The sequence below is a fragment of the Anser cygnoides genome, chromosome 9 (assembly GCF_040182565.1).
Source record: "Anser cygnoides isolate HZ-2024a breed goose chromosome 9, Taihu_goose_T2T_genome, whole genome shotgun sequence".
Lineage (NCBI taxonomy): Eukaryota > Metazoa > Chordata > Aves > Anseriformes > Anatidae > Anser > Anser cygnoides.
This window is the reverse complement of record NC_089881.1, coordinates 25,470,587-25,488,289: the sequence shown is the minus strand read 5'-3', so window position 1 is coordinate 25,488,289 and position 17,703 is coordinate 25,470,587. Positions and strand designations below refer to the sequence as shown.

General features: G+C 40.9%; 1 protein-coding gene across 11 annotated transcripts in view; it reads right to left on the bottom strand.

The window, feature by feature from the left end:
* Positions 1-17,677, bottom strand: part of VEPH1 (ventricular zone expressed PH domain containing 1) — an 88,628-nt gene extending 70,951 nt beyond the window's left edge. For 2 of the 11 annotated variants that reach the window (XM_067002728.1, XM_067002729.1), the window contains exons 1-5: positions 15,939-17,677; positions 15,425-15,470; positions 13,481-13,603; positions 5,733-5,803; positions 1,147-1,438 (exon numbers count right to left, since the gene is read on the bottom strand). In XM_067002728.1, coding sequence (XP_066858829.1) covers positions 1,147-1,284 — 138 coding nt within the window. In that variant the 5' untranslated portion in view covers positions 1,285-1,438; positions 5,733-5,803; positions 13,481-13,603; positions 15,425-15,470; positions 15,939-17,677. Of the gene's footprint in view, positions 1-1,146; positions 1,439-2,270; positions 2,404-2,893; positions 3,031-5,732; positions 5,804-8,391; positions 8,699-13,052; positions 13,237-13,480; positions 13,655-15,424; positions 15,471-15,938 lie in introns of those variants that run through there. The other 9 variants (XM_048059416.2, XM_048059414.2, XM_067002727.1 and 6 more) reach the window with 9 other exon arrangements.
* Positions 17,678-17,703: the final 26 nt, after the last annotated feature.

The window sequence follows — 17,703 nt, the reverse complement described above, 5'->3', positions numbered from 1 at the left end:
CGGACCAAAGTATTAACCGAAAGTCATCAAAATTTCCATCAAAAATGGAAAAATATGGACATTTTTCAAGGGCCAAATTCAGCATGAGTTCGCAATGTGCTGCTCCAGAGGGCCTGTGCTACAGCTGGGGATGGCTGCGAGTGCCGGGCAGAGGCGATGACACCTGGGGCTGTCTCGGGGCAGCTCTCTGCCCCTGCTCCCAGCTGCGGGCAGCGCTCGGAGCCCTCTGGCAGGCAGTGCCCAGCCCTGGCCCTGCTCCTTGTACTGCTTCACACAAAGCCGTGTGCTTCAGAAAATCCGATGGCAGGTTCGGGAATTTTTTCCTGAAAAGCATACCGTGTTTTACACAAAATCCCCATGGTTATCTGCAGTCAGGTTTGTGGAAGTGCATTGGAAACAGCAGCCACGGCGGCCAAAATAACTTTGTGAAGGACTGCAGATATAACTGCTGTCAGAGAAATGACCAAAGAGAAGACAAGCCAGTGCCCAGTGGCCATCCTGGAGACTGAGTCAGGTCTTGTTAGGTTTGGACATTGCCAAAACTGATTTTAAAGATCACATGAAGTAACACGCCAGGAAAGCGCAGCTGTTGGAACACCTATGTGTTGCTGCTTGAGTATCCTAGCGCTCCTAGGAGCTTGCCCTTCCCTTCTGGAGGCTGGCGCACGCTCCAGCCAGAAGTGCATTTGAGGGGTTCTGAGGCTCTGGCTCAAGTCTGCTGTGAAATATAATTAAGGAATGGATGGGCTGATCATTAAACTGGACACAACTCGCTCTGTAACCAGACAGGTTAAAGGCAAAACTCAGGGACAAAGAGGTGACAAAGGTAGTCTGAGGAGACAAGGGGTTGGACTCTGGCGATGGCAGCATCGTCCTGCCTCCTTTCAGAAGCTCACCAAGCGTTTTGTAGCCACACACACTTCACCCCAAAGGAGCCAGCAGTGCCTGTGTAACCAGCCCACTGCAACAACCCCCAAGCCTGGAGCTGTCCATGAATAAATGCAGGAGCAAAAGCAGGACACTTACATTTTGTATGGCATTCTTGAGTTTAAAACCTTGAATTGTGTATGTCACCATCTTTAATGCTTTGTTTATATGATATATTTTATCTCATGAAAAATTATTAGAGGACAGCGTCTCACTTACAGGAGATGAACTAATTAGTCTTATTTGTTCAAGAGCTTCCGAGAGGCTTCCTTCAATTTCAGCATCATCTAAGGAGAAGAGATCCCCCGCGCGTGAAAGGTCCTTCTGTGCCAAAACCAGCCCAAAGAGATGATGCATGGCTGTGTTTGCTGCCACTCAGCCAGGCCTCTGCATGCAGCATATGCACGAAGGAGTCAGATGAGGACAGAACGGGAACAACCCTGTGGACCAGCCATCAGTGTAATACGAAGAACAAATCTGTGGCACATTTCAAGACTTCCTTGGCCACAATCTAAAAGGGGAAAAAAAAAAAGAAGGAAAAATTAGCAAATGCATTCACTATCATCCAGTTTAGCAAAGAGTTTTAAACTGTGCATGTAAGCAGTATGCAAAATTCCTGATCTAGGGATGTCCTTAAGCACCTACCATGAACTTCATGCTGAAGTTGAACAAGAAAGGTTCAGCTTCGCCACTCATGGCTGGCTTTGCAGAGTACAAGAGATGCATGACTATGAGTCAAAGGTGGTCAACGTAAAGGTGCGACATTAGACACCTGCTAAATATGGTCCTAATTTAATGCACGGATTTGAGTTAGTTTCAAGTGTTATGAACTGGAAAAGCAGTCACTAGAGCTGGATCAGTCTGCTTTTGTGCACATTTTTTAAATAATACGGTCTGTGTTTCCAATGAGCAAAATTTCCCTATATTATATAGAGGGGTAAAAGAGTCAGAGATTTGACATATATTAGCAGAAGTAAAATACAGAAGAAAAGGGAATTTTACGACAAGTAGGCTATTCATAGTCTGGACAGAGTGATGAAGGAGCTGGATGAGCACGACAAGCCTGGGAATCAAACACCACCTCACTTTCACGCAGGTTTGGGTTAGCTGAAGGCGTGCACAGCCACACGTGCCCCGACGGCAGCGCCGCAGGGAGAGCTCAGGTGCTGCAGCAGGAGCACGGCAGCTGGCACTGCAGGCTGCAGGCAGCCCTGGCTACGCACCTACCCAGCCTGAAACCCGAGAACACAAACATTACGTCACAAGGGAAAAAATTCCCTCTGTCTTCACTTATTCATATCTTAAAAAATATTTACTGATTTTGAGGATAGCAAGAGATCTACCAAGCGCGCTTCCAGATTGCCCACGTGGTGCATTCACGGCCAAACTCCTCTCCTGAGCTGATGACCATAGTTCATCACGTAATTATTAACTGAAATATATAGAGTATCCTTGATTCCTGTGCTCTATTTTATGCTATTTTTCAGGAAAAAAAAAAGCAAAGTGTGAAATAAGTGGCAAATCCAATGCAAAACACTGAGAACTTTCCAGAAATAGTTCATTGAAACAATCTCTATTTTAACAGAATAGACAAAACCCTGAATTTGATCTGCCATAAGCCTGACTGTATGTTTTTTAATTTAAAATACTTAACTATTTAAAATGATTTAAATAGGTAATTTAATAGATAATTTTAAATCTATCAATATCATTACACAGTGTTTTTTTATTTGCAGCAAGACAAAAGCAGAAAAAAAAGCTACTAAAATTCTAAACCCCAAGGCACAAGGGGCTAGATTCTCCTGACAAGCTCAAAGACCTAAACCAGCAGTCACCCACGTAAGGTGATGGTGCTCTGTCTCCAACAGAGGAGACCGGGCCCATCGTACTCATACTCAGCAATTCTCAAATTTATAAATAAAACTTCAAAAAGCCATAGACAAACTGTTTTTTTTTTTTTTTTTACCTGTTCATGGTTTCACACTGACATCCTCAATGATGTTTAGAGGTGTAAAGCTTGCGTTCTTTCAAACAAAGCCTGTTTGCTTTGCTCTCCTGCTACCACAGGCAACATCCAAGGGCACGAGTGGAAAGCTGGGGAATCTGGTGGTAAGCAGTGAACCCGAAGCTGTTAATTGCAGTGCCAGGAGTGAAGCATTTCAGGAATGCAGACTAAAGCAGCCTAAAAGTTACCAATCTCTCCGTCAGGTGACTAAATGAACCTAAACGCAGAGAGGCCTTATCTTTGAATGAAACGCTCTGTTTCTAGGGCAAAATACAAAGCCTATTCCACTTGTCTGCGGTTGTTTTTAATAGAGAAAACAGAACTCTCTGTGTTAGTGGAAAGCTATCCTTTCCTGGGAAGAAGGCTAGAAAGAAAAACTCAGTAAGCTCACACTGGTTTGTTCACTTGCTCTTTTTCTTGCAATAGAGGAGATTTTCTGTCCAAAGGAATAAATGCTATCATTCTGTAACACTTTACATGAACACAAAAGAGAGTCTGAAGTTTTTTGGCTTTTAACATTACTTTTAGAAGTAGCACAACAAAATCTGGACATAGAATTCAGAAAAATGCTTCAGGAATGAAGTTCCATTTGAGTCCTCCCTTTGATCGGAGGCACTGAAACACAGCTACCTTTTCTTGGCCTTTTGCAAATGATATCTACTCAATGTGCTTCTGCAGAAGAGTTTCTCAGAAAGGTCCTGTTCTCTCTGATGGACTGATTCCATTTGTACATGGTTTATAGACAGTAAGGACAATATTGAAAAACATTTGCTTAACCATAAGCTCTTTGAAATGGAATTGTATTGTCATCTTAATACTAAAATTATGTAACAGTGCCCAAAAGACTCTCCTTGCATAGGTCTTACAAGGAGAAAATTGTTCTTTAAGCAACTCCTTACTCACTACAAGGTTTTAGTTTACTGCTAGTAGGCAGCTGCCACTGAAGAAAAGATAAAACATAATACATGTCTTTTATTCTTAAAAAAAAAAGAACCTGGTTGGACAATTAAATTGCTTCAGAGCATGGGTCCTGAGATGCCTCATCAGCTCGATTCCACATCGTCAGAATCTTCTTGTTCAATAGGACAGACATCACCGTCTGATCAGCATCTGAGATCAGCCTTACATTTGCGCCCCACGTACAGTCAATGGAAAACAGGCGAAAGGACTTGCCAAAGTTCCTCCCTCCTGTGCGGCTCCCCGTCAGTGCCGTGTCCGTGGGGGCTAGCAGCAGGCATCCACGCCTTCACGTGGTCAAAGCGTGGGAACAAAGCAGTGACTCCAGCTCTGGTAACAAACTCCAGGCCATCATTATGCATAAAAAGAAACAGCTTATAACACAGCCCATTTCCACAGGTTTGTGGTGCTTCTCCCACACCTAATTCAAAGTTTTTATTCTGATTTTCTACACCTAGATGCCTTTTTCATGACAAACTGAAAGAGCCACGTGTTCCCTGGGACCTTGAAGCTGCTCCCCTCCAAGGTGAGTCTCTTAACTTGCTGGAGGCACAACATTCTTACCAAAGCTCCTTATCAGAAGCAATCAGAACAAAAGCTAGCCTGACAGGTTTCAGAGCTTGAAGCAATTGAATTGGTCTGTTTGCAAAATAATTCCCCCAATGAGAGAAGATTAACAATAAAAAATTCACGTAAAAGGGCAGTCGGACCTAAAGGCATCCAAGAACCAATTGAACTCAGCTAAAAAAAAGAGTCATAGTTTTATCAGGAACTCAGATTCTGCAGAAAGACATTAGAAGGACAAAAAAAAAAAAAAAAAAGTATTTTTGGAATCAGAGAGGAAGGGGAAGCAATCAGATACACTGAATTTTTAGTGGGGCAAATGCTGCAAGAAGTTAGAGTCATTTCCATAACTTGCAAAGGACTTGAGATGAAAGTACAGTTGCTCAGTTTTACCAGATGGTGCTATCGCACTGAAAACAAAAGGGCAGTCTTTGAAGAACTGTGCAATATTGTTAATCTAGCTGTACACTACACAACATAAATATGAAAAACCCCTCACTGTACTTAAGGAATTTTTGGAAACGCAGGCCACCTGCACTTAATGTTAAGTGAACCTTACAGCATCTTCCAGTTTTCTCACTAAAAAGCAAGAGGCACCTAAACTCTTACTGCACTGTTCAAGCAAATTAGAAGGGAATTTACATAATAGTGCATTTCAGAACAAAGTTAAACATTACCGAGTCCTGAGCTAACTCATCTCTGCAGTAAAATCCATAACCCACAGCCTTGAGGGATAAACTCTCAAAGCCACTGACGGGTTGCAGTTGAGCACTTCAAGAGACAACAGGCTGGGAGGATGAACCTTGCTGGAGCCACACCAAGGACGGACTCTACTCCTAACCTAGTGCACAGCGAGGGCTCCCAATTCTTAATCCATTCCCAAACCCCATTCTCCTCCATGACACCCATTTTGCCACAGGCACTGAGCATGGCTCTCCTCAAACACCGCAGCACAGCTTCAAACTAGAGCCTTGCCAGCTGATGTTTCTGCTTCTTTACTGATGGATCAAGCAATCCTAAAAGCCAGAACTCTTTGATAAAGAAAAGGTAAATTTCCTTTTCGGTATAAACTGAACACCCAATGCAAAAAATATTTTAGGTTTAATTGTCGAGCAAATTACAGAAGAGAGAATTCTCCTTAAGTGAAGAGACTTGTGTTAAAGGACTGGGAGGCCAGAGGTCGTGCTGAACCATAGCAATCCCATGCAATCCCAGCCCAATGCTTTGACTATTCTATCAATAAAAAGGAATAAATAAATAAATAAATACATTTCCTTACCTCACAGACACGTTGCCATGCTTAATACACTGGATTGTATGAAGTGCTTTGCATGCCTTGGATGAAAGACGCTATAGGAAAGCAAAAGCACAACAGTGTTAGTAGCTCTTTGCCTTTTCAGCACTCTGTGTGCAGACTATAACACATATGCTGCATGATACCACCAGGAGTAAGACCGTATATTTCACTGAACTGGGTTTAATATTTAGGACATGGTCCTATTAAAAACAAAAAAAAAAAACCACAGGAAAACAAATAGGACAGCAGCTCTACAAAACCCTGTGGGAGTTTGATGTTATTCACACATGCATGGATTGAACAAAGAGAGGTTTGGATTCCCATTCTCTCTGGGGGTGGGGACAAATATTCCCAACAACTGCACATTTAGTTTTATTTTACTTTTCTATGAATAGGAGGAAGATTACAATCACCTTCAAAGTAAACTTTCACTCTGTGTATACAGCAAGATTCCCTTCCCTTGAAATCCTTCACCCCCACCTCACAGGAAAAATCTGTTCTGCGGCGTTAGAAAAAGGATGTCTCGCTCACAAAAGTTTCTAATGTCTCCAAGACTGTTGGATACTTCCTTCCCCACATGCATCCATGCAGGAAAAAAAAGAAAGCACGGATACATTTCCTGATTATTTTGGGCCTGAAACTTTCCCAAGAACATTCACATACGTAATTTATGGATAGAATATTGCAAGATATTTTGGACAACTGCCCCCCTCCGTGTTACAATAATAATTTGATTTATTTTTGTATTTGAAACACATTTACTTACTAAAATAGAGAGCTCTTTCAAAACTTTTAAATAAAGTTCTCACATTTTTCAGTGAAAGAAAAGGATTAAAGATTATTTTGAAAGAGCATCATTTTCACACAGGGTGAATAGACTACAGCAGTTCCCATGGGGTCAGCTGCATATATTTAAACTCTTCCCACAAAACAACCATTGTTTGCTGCAAGCCTCTGTTTTTTTTCTGTCATGACAGGTTTCCACACTTCATGTCGTCCAGAGAGCCCATGGATGCTGAGCTGGACCAGATGATGAAACAATGAAACATGAAGTCTACTAATTAGGATTTATTATTTTGGGGGGGGGCTAACGAAACACCTTGCTGCAGTCCTGGGAGCTGCAAACTGACTAATGCCCATCCTCATACAAAAAGAAACTGTACTCTTACTGGAAGCAACTGGAAAACAATCAGAGGAAATGTACTGCCTCTTAAGATCCATCTCTTCTAACAGGCTTGCAGGGCTTTTAGGGAGGTCTATCCCCATTCTGAAGGTCAGTACCCTTCCTTGACCTGCAAACCACCAGGTAAATGTTCTCCCCTGCGATTAACTGGCTTAACTGGTAGGTTTTATAGCTCAGATGATGCTTTAAGCGAGCCAGATCTCACAGACCTGTCACAATTTTGGCTGCAAAAATCCATGCAGAACAAAACCGATGGAGAGTGGAAAGAATGTACCTGTAAACCTGTCAGGTGTGCTTCTTGCAAAAGGTTTGTAACTTGACCAAAAAAATGATACTTCATTTAACATACCTGCTTGATAACCTATGTACTATTGAGAGTTTTCTACAATTTTCAGTATATAAATAGTAGAATCAAAGGTTTATATTCAGCTGTTGCTTCAGAACATGCTAATGCTATAAGTAACACAGCAAAAACATTTTTAAAAATTAGTAAGACAGATTTGTAAGAAGTCAATTTCTAAGTAGCTTCATTAAAATATCATGCTAGAATAACATTGCTTACATATCTTAAACTGCTTCATGTAACAAATACCAATACACTTATTGTCATGGCGATGCTGTCAGAAGTTCACCATTTTCAGGTATTTCTTAATAAGAATTCATATACTCGACAGGTTTTCAACACTACATGGCATTACAGGAAAAAGACTTGTTACAAAGTTTTACTCAATGTAAAAACATGCATTTCTGTTTAAAGAGCATGAGAGACTAAACAGAACAGACCATCAGGAGATGACAACAGGATAAGGTCTCCAAGAATTTCACTCTGGAAGTAAAAATGGGACTAGAACGATTAAAAAGTAGTAAAAAAAAAATCAAAGTCCCTGTCCCTCAATGTCTCCTGAACTGGAAGTCACCAAACAATCACTGAATATCCTAAGGTTCCTCCCAGGCATCTGGCAATCCACTCCAGCCTCTCTTCAGTACATATTTTAGTACAGACAACACCTTCTCTAGTCCGTATTTTCCAAGTTCCCCTAACTTAAGGCAACAATCCTACAGCACGGGGTACAGAGTGCCTTCTGAGAGCGGGGAGGAAAGCGAAATGCATTTGAGCCCCAAGATGAATCAAGAACGCCGTGGGATTAACACCCGTGCTGTAACACACCCCGATGCACAGGCACTGCTTTTTCTCTCTAGTCAACTACGAGCTAATTTACAACAGGTTTTTAACAAACATGATTGTAATACATTTATACATGTAATAACCACAGTTCCTGCATCCACAGAAAAAAACAGTCACTTAACCGGTATTAAAGACAACATTTTACACACTCTCAAAAACCTCTTCCATTATTTAATATTTGGATGTGCTACTCAACTTCTTTCCATGCAGTAATTTATTCATTATTGAAAGTGTTACATGAATGCATATTTATTTAAGTTAGTTATTCATACCTCTCAGGAGAGAAACCTCTGAAAACCATTAATAATTGAAGGCAAATTGTTGGTCTTTAGAGAAATTCTGATAAAATCCATTACAACTGTCAGTTCCCCTTCCATCCCCCTGTCTCTGGTATGTGAGGCTGCTGGCTCGGTGCACAGCCTTGTCAAACCAACCGTACAGTCTATTCAGTTACCCTGGAGTTGTCATGTGGAATCAAGCAAACAAATATCTTCTCTCCATTTTCCCCAACTCCAGAACTCAAAAACAGCTCAGAACTAATTCTTCCCAAAGCTTAAAGTCGGCAGCAGCTTGAGTGAAAACGCTCCGAGCTCGATATGGAATTTGAATTAGTTAAAAGGATTTATCAACAGCCAGTGGTTACATTCAGTTAATTAATAACTTGCTTAAGAGCAACGAGGAAATTGCAGCAGTTAATATAATATAATATGGGGCCTCTTGTCAGAAGTCAGCGAGAAGGCTGGACTCTCTGTGTCTTTGGAGGAACACCAGCCCAAAGAAAATTCGGGAAGGAGCAGGACGCTGGGCAGGACGTGCATCCTTTCAGGTGACATCTGCCCTATCTCGCCAGCCCACAGACCTTCGGGCAGCCCTTACAAAGTGCCACTGCCCAGGTGAATCCTGTGCTCAGGACCTACCTCAACACCTCCAAAGCTTGGCAGCTGCAGTGGAGAAATCATTTCTAAATCATTCTGGCAGATTTTTGCACGCAAGCTGAACGTGCTTGCCTTCCACATTAAGCACGTCCGTATACTTCTCCCTTTAGCTTTCCTTTGATAAGTAAATTCCACATTTCCAAAGCATTAACCGTAACTAAACCCTACCCTACACACAGGCCCATGGGGAGCTTGACAGAACTGATATCGGGCTATATTTTCCCCTCGTTGCTGAGCATAGGAGCAAACCCACACTGGGAGTGTCCCAGCACTGCCATTTTTCTCATAATGGTTATTTGGATACTGCTTTGGCCACCTCGCAGAACAGCAAAGGGTAACGTCAAGCACTCTCAGCCAGCTACTTAGCCAGAAGAAAAGAATGACTGTTTGCCCAAAGATAACGAGGAGGCACGTTTGTACCATTTTTGTTAGGTCTTTTGTCTTTTTGCAACACAGTAAGGATTTATAAGCTATAGCTTAAAAAAATCTGCTCCACAGAGTATACAATTAAGTTACGAGTCCTTGATTTTAACAGTAAGCACTCAGAATAGCTTTTTAGCTCCAGACCATTCCAGCATGGCCTCTACAACCAAATACAAAATTAACGGTGGGTGAACACATACTTTAATGAAGCTAAGAGACTTTTTTTTTTTTAAATATGATTGTGTTCTCTGCATCTTCCTTTTAACTTAGCATGCATATGAAACACACAGTTTGCTTCCCTCTGCCTCTGTGAGGCTATGCAAGACTTACAGGTTGTTAGCAGAACATAAACCTTCACTCTAAAAATTGTTTTCTAAACAAGAGATATTAGAAAGTATTTTAAAAATCAGGATGGCCTAACTATTGGCTTAGGAGAGCACAAAAGGGATCTTGGATTTTCCTTCTGCATCTGATTTAAGTTACTGCACAGTGGGAATTAACAGGTTGATTCCTTCACTCGCTGCAAGCAACAGAAGTAACATTTCCCCCCAGTGTCTGACAATCTTTTCAATTTTTTATACAGAAGGAAAGGTAGAACCACAAGCTGGTTTTGTGCTTACTCAAACACACCTACAGTCAGAGCTAATCACAGTCCCGAGAAGATTTATGTGGAAAAGCTCTTCTGATAGCTACACTAAAAAGGATAAGATGAACGTTGACTGCCTTCTCAGACAACCCATTCTCTTAATACCATGAGGTGGACAGCAGCAAGGAGTCCTGCACAGAATATATCTTACCCTGGAGTGAAGGTTCTCTGCTCCCAGAATCATCTGTATAGTCAGAGAGAAAACCAACAAAGACAGCTGACTGAGGAGAGTAAGGCAAAGTAAAGATCAGGTGCAAGAAACCCAAACAAGCTTAGAAAAGAAGACTGATGGCATTACCTTGAAGAAAGACAAAGCAACGTGGCACTCTTCTGGCTAGGGGCTTCAGTCCCTTCCAATCTGTACACTCGCTGCAGGGCTTTGCCATGCTAGCATCACCCTTTACAGCCCTGAGATATTCATACCTTAATTCTTTTGTTTTTTCATTGATGGATTCACTGTTATACACCACTAATGTCACCAAGACAATGAAATGTTAGCTAATGCAGGATTGCACGTTAAAGAAAGTCACAGGAAGCCTGAGTCAAGCCACCCACCGCAGTCTTCTTGAACGTTCTTCGACTTCCCTCCTACCGTTTATAAAAAATGTAATCAGCTACAGAAAGAACACCGAATACCACTGGACCAGGATATGCTTGGAAAGACAAATGAAATTAAAGACAATAGATAGCACTTGAGCAACTCATGAATCTAAAGCACATAAAGCACATGATAAACAATGTATTGCAGTTAGGCAAAAAGATGTACATGCATACTTCACTATCTGAAAGAGGAGAATTGACTTTATGAAGAGTTTTCCCATCCTAGAAAAAACTTGGTTTTAACCTTCGTAATAGCTGCAATGAATTTGTGTCCTTCTTAAAGTCCTGAAAATAACGTATTTTGTTAGACTTGTTTAAATAAACATCTTGTTAGGAAAGAAGGATGCTATTGTTCTCTCTGACTAATTGGTGAAAAGAAACAGAATATTCTGTATTCATTGCATTTAGCCTAAATGAGTCATGTTATCTTCTACTCAGGCAAAGCAGTTTAATTTTAATAACAACAATGCTGACAGCTACAATACCGTTCTTGCAGAAGTTTGCTTGTAAATAATTAACAATTGTTGTAGAATGACAGTGGGCTTTTTGATAGCTCTATTAATTTCACAGTCAAGCTGAAGTCTCTTTAATTTAGAGCGTTCATAAAAATCCACGTTCATCCACAACCTACTAACGTAAAAAGATAATAGAAAAAAAAATTAGGTTTATGTCCCTGCATACATCTAGATGCCAGAAATCTGTTGTATGCCTGAAATCAGCCACAGAAACCAATGAGGATAGTACAGAAGTTATGGATCATGCCTCCAGATAGTTTACATTAACTTCAAAGCCAGGCAATTATTAGTCTAAAGTCTGCGTTCAGATGATCAGCAAGCTCAAATAACAAAATTTAGCTCTGTGTTGTAGGGCCTGGTGGTCAGCCACCAGCGGTAGCATTGTCAGAAGACAGATTTAGCACAGATGGCGCAGTGCCTACTGCTGTCCTTTAAGTATGTGCACTGATGCCTCAAAATCTTGCTAAGCAAGACACTGATGACTGTTCCCTTAATCCACTCAGATTTTTAAAACCTGGCAAAAATTCCTCTGATTCTGATGGAATCGGCGAGGACACAAATACCTTGAGGAACATGGAAACATTTCCTTTGTAAGCAAATTCTTTACCTACCGCATGCCACATAGTTAACTAGTTCACAGCTGCATCTTTTACACAGATATTAACGATTTTGTCTAAGAACTATAGAAACAGATTCAATGCTTCCTCTACCATAATGAGATAAATATAATTTGATTTTTTTTTCCTTTCAGATAACGTATCCTGGTGTGTCCATTCCTCTGAGGAAGAAACATTTCTCTCCAGAAATAAGAACCTCTCAAAAGCTCACTGAAGTCAATCGAGCAACTCTTAGAAGGTTTTCATCTTTTGTTCTCCCAGTAGGTATTTCCACAAGTTTCCTTATGCCTATTTGCTGTTCCAGATAAAGAAGTGAATAATGACACAGGCATTTATGAAGTAATCTTTGGTTTCTATATGGACTAGTTTACCAGAAATATTTCTGGGCCATGCATTTGACTGGCAGCAGTCCAATAATTAGTGTACTTGCATAATTTCATACACTGGAGTATTTAGGACAGTAAACTCTCCTGCCAAACAAATTGTTAGATATCAACCTAATATTTCTATCAAATTCCATGTTAGCAATTAACACTATTTTTTAAACTATTCTAGTTATTATTTTCACACTAAGGATTGTTTATACTCCAATTACTGACAAAGCAATCTGGTTTGACACTTTTAGAATAGCTGTTTATTTCTAAAGGCCAAACCCTGTGTTCCAGACAAAGTCAAAGCTCCCGTTGAAATTAAAATAGGTTTTCCCTGAATGAAGACTAAAAACCATACGATTTGACCTGTTGTCTCAGAGGAACTAGACTCTGCCTCAGCACTGTAGCTGTTCGTTAGTTGGGTTCGTAGGTGGCTATTGCCTGGCAGCCCTATCTTGTAACAATACACAGAGCTCATTATCAGCTGCACTGCTCCAAAAGGCTCATCTGCATCACAAAAGACAACATCTGCTGTGCATCTAAGTGCCATCTCATTGATAAACTATATCAGAACCAGAAAAGTTTGAATACTTATTTCTTTATAGCCAGTTCTGTTTTGGAGAAAGTCCCACAATACTCATAGGCAACAAACAAATGTCACTTCAGGCCCATCTGACGGTTCTTCAGACGCTCAGCATCCTTTCTTGCTGTGATGGACAAACTGTAAACACACCCAATCTATTTTTACACACTCACATGCATACATGCACACACACCCTCTCACATTCACATTTTGCATATCAGATAGCATATTTTCATTACCTACCTGAATCATTTTCCAATTGAACTGCATATTTTACTTCAGGCATCTATTTCCATTCACATTGTTTCCCACATAAAGGACCTTCTTAATTGAGCTGCATAGTTTATGAACTGTGGTAACTGAGCTGCATAACTCCACTGCAGAGTTTTTATATACTGTACCAAGCGGCATATTGAGTGTGGATTTGCGCCTCCGTACTTACAAGCTCTGCAAGTTGAGGAGAATTTCAACAGTTCCACTGTATTTTTCACTTCTGAATATCTGTATGTTTTTCCTATTTTCCTACCCTTTCAACCCTGAATGGGTAGAAATCTACACTTGGCTTAAGCAAAGTCTTTTTAAGGGTAGCCAGGCAAATGAGTTAAACTGCTGATGACAGCCCAAGTAACCCTTGTATTCTGTCCCTGAGAGCAGAAGTCAAGAAAACTTACCTTAGGAGAGCAAAGGCAGCTACTCCCACACAGAAGAAAAAACTGCCTGACTGCAAGGGACTGTTTCAATAGGCACTCACGCTCTTCATTTCTGGTTAAGAGCCAGAAACCTTTTAAAGAGTCCTAGAACCAGGGAGGAGAAGCAGTATCGATAAGCGGCAGTGAGGACATGCTGTTCTCAGCCGCCTGGAGACAAAAGCTCAGCACTCAGGATGTGCCTGCTGCAGACAGGAACAGCATCTAGAACCAAGACTGGTTCTGCACAGCATCCAGACACTTCTCATCCTAATTAAGTCTATAGGCTAACAGTGATTATTAATATTAAACACCTATCCTCTGAAGCTGCTAATGATACCGGATAATCCGTACCATAGCTACACATTTAAAATTAATACAAGCATTCCTGCTAACTTTTGAGAAAGAAACGCAGCACACGTTGATACAATGAGCTCATGCCTTTCCTGTGAACAGGTTCTCCTCTTGGCTATGGATAGATGCCAACGTAAGAGTCAGTGTTTAAAAACGACTGAAACATCTGTTCAGGATATAATACTTCAAAAGCTTACCATCATTAATTCTATAGCTCACAGATGAGCACAATGCTTTGAAAGATACAAACATAAGGAATAATACTTCCACCAGGAACTCTAAAGTCAACAATGGCAGAGCTAAGTAGTGGCAGTTATTTCATGGCTTAAGGAAACCAGTCAACAAAAAAAAAAAGAGACAACACCTCATGGGAGAAATTATTTAAATGAATTAATATCAGCACTAGTATGTATGCCTAGGAAAACTGCTTTCCTAGACCTAATTTTGTTTGCTAGATTTGCAGAAGAAAGTCTCTGTACAAAGTGAGCATGGAACCATAAAAATGTAGGATTGGAAAGGCCTCAAGATGTGATCTAACCTACATCCTTGTGCTGAGGCAAGAGCTGTCAGGTATAGGCACACCTGATGTTTTTCTGCTCTGTTATTGCTTCCCAGAGGTAAATGTTTCAACACTTCACAATTAAGAATTTACTCAGTAGCCAAACACTTCTTCCAATTTCATTAGGAACAGATGATAACAGATCACTGTTCTGTTACAGGGCCCCACTTTCTTAATGACTCTTTGCTCTCTCAAACGTCTCTTGTGGAGCAAACATCTCATTCAGTTTCTCACCTTTTTCATATTCTCTTGTCAATTTCCACCCCACCCTTGTTGAATCTCTGCTCTCTCTCTTTTCTGGAAGAGATGCATTGAAAACTGAACACCGCGGCCTACCTCAGGCCTTTTCAAGTGTAATTACAGTAGGGTTGCAGTCTCCCATGTCTTGTAGCCGTCTCCCTATGAGCACACTTCAAAGCTACAGCTGCTTTTCTCCACAGCATCACGCTATTGACTCATCACTGTGCTGTAGCTTGGCAGCACCTCCCTCATATATGTAACCATTGTCAGCTTCTCCACCATTACCTGTCACATTTGGCAATTTCTCATGCTTTGCTCAGTGCTTTTCCATGTCTTGTTCAGTTAATTTAACCTTAGGGCGGGACCTAAGCTAAATTTGCTTCACAAAGCTTTCATGACCTCAAATTCCTCAGGGTGTTTTTTTTGTTTGTTTGTTTTTTGTTTGGTTGGTTTTGTTTTTTATACTGCTATACCTATTGTCCTTTTCCTTAAGCGTTCCCTTTTGCCCAAGAATCTCCTACCCACAAATGTGGCACATAGCTAACAACAGGGCTCCAGTATGAAAACAACACCCTTAAATTTCAAAATATTGCAGAGAAACCATTTTTTCCTCTCAAACTTGAAAATTAAACCAATAGTCTCTGCAATGTAAGTCAACATCTGATCCTTTGTGTCCAAAATGTGATTCTCAGTTTTTCCCCGGAAGGTCTGAATTTATCAAATAGTGAGGTGTACACATTGCATTAAAATGAAGTAATAGAAAATTCAGTGTTCACCTTTCACGTCCAAGTTGGTAGTAAACTGATCCAATTTTTCTGTCAACTACATTACAGGGAAAAAGAAGAAAATAGGAAAAAAAAATCAGATTAACACATCCTGAGATAAATGGTATTTCAGCTAAGTTTAATCTTACTTTTGAAAGGTGCAAACTCATCATATACATCTATATGGAGAACTCTGCAGAATACCTGGGAGGCTCAACATTATGACAGCTACACCATCAAACTGTATATGGGTTTTCTCTACCCCTGCCCCTCAGCTGGGCTCATGGGGCAAGACAAGAATTTAAGCTGGGGCCTGAAATTCCCATATCCAGTCCAGTACGTTTAAACATAAAGTTAATTTTCTCCTAATCACCAAGACTGATCACCCCTTTAGTCTTCCTCATCAGACTGTAAATAGATGTTCCTCTGACTTCTTGGAAAAAAAATAATACTTAATTTGACTTAAAATACAAAATAGCTTGATATTCTACAGTTAAATCTGATCAAGCAGAACTTTTAGTCTTACCTGGAAGTTTTCTAACGTTTAAATAAGTCTTCCCTGAATCCACCTTCTCATCAATTCTTGCAAAGGAACTCTCTCTTTCCAACCGGTTACTACAAAAATGTTCAGATAATAGAGACTGTCAAAAAGAACAGCATTTTCTTGTCCAAATAATACTCAGTATCAATTCCATTTATCACATCTCATTAACAGAAAAAGAGTTGTAAAACCATCCTGAATGACTTCAAATCTTAGATGAATCTCATTAGAATCCTTTCACCTTAAAAATTATAAAATCTACTTCAAATTTACAGTCTCATAGTACCTTCACTCACACTACACTGCACTCCCAGAAAAGGGTTAATGTCATGCATATACACAGACCAAGGACTTTATTTTAATGGCAATGCAACAAAGAAGTTCACTTAATGACAAGTTCTTGGACTAATGTATTATTCATTTTGTTATGTGACAGTAGAACAAAATTGTATCCATAAATATATAATGCCGTACATCACTTTTTAGTGTAGTTTACATTTATGAAATAATTGGCTGTCTTTCAGCACATTACCCTCTCTTTATTCACTTTTTAAAGTGGGTGTCATAGGATGCAGCTCATGACATACAATATACATACGTTCTAGAAACAGAAGCAGCAACTGGCCTGGATAAACCTATGAATTTCAAGCTCTCTTTCTGGAAAGATTTTCTAGCCTCTAGAAGCATTTTAGAGGTATCATTACAGTGCTTTTCCACACCTAAATTGCTAGTTTTCTCATTTTCCCCTACAATTAACATTATAAAAGTATAAATCTGCATGCCTTTGCGAGTCAGCAACAGATGAGCCTCGTGGACATAAGCGGGGAATTTCACAGTGCCAGACAAATGCTGCTCAGCTGCCAAAAACAACACTGAATCATTGCTTGAGCAGCAATTAAACCAGAACAATACAGATACCCAAACCCTTCCTTTAATCAGTCTCCCAACCCTGTGTTTATTAGCTAGGCTGCAGTAACTACAGAAATGATGAGCCTGTATGAGAAGAAAAGCAAAATTCTATTAAAAATTCAGTAAATTATACAACATTCCTTCCTATCAAAATATTTTAAAATATTCATGCCTAAAAGTGCGTGTCCTGTGAAGATCCCAGGATTGTTCGTTAGACTTCTTTGTCTCTTGGATCACCACCTGCCATTACCAATGAACCCAAAAGGCAGCGTCTGAGAGCCGCCAGCAGGCAGCGCGTCCAAGGGGCACTAACTCAGCAGCAAAAAGGGCGCGTTTGGAGGCAGCAGGGAGGCCGTGGCTGCACCCCAGACAGAGGCCAGGCCTGCAAAGGGCACATCGCATTCAGCCCTGCAGTAATTGACTGTGCCTCGCTCTTCATCCTGGGTTGAACCTAGCTTTTAGTCACTGGGGATTAGATGCCGATTTCCCAGTTTTCAGAGGGAGACCCAGAAACTGCCCAGAGCCCGCACAGGAGCTCCTTGGAGATGGCCAGCTCTGCAGGGACAGCCTGGGTCTGCACCTTGGAGCCTCTGGGGGAAAGAGAAGCCTCCAGAAAACCAAGGCGCGTTTAGAGCATTTGCCAGTGAAGTGAATCTTGTGCTCCAGCTGAAGGCAAGCCATTGAGCAGCACGGAATTATGGAGCAATGTGGAACTACGGACTGCTTGGACCACCCAACAGATTGCTCCTCTGCTCAGAGCCTCACCCCTCACGGTGACCGCCCTGGTGCGTACAACACGGAGGCAGGCCTGGAAGCCGGGGGCACACTCCCGAAACGACCA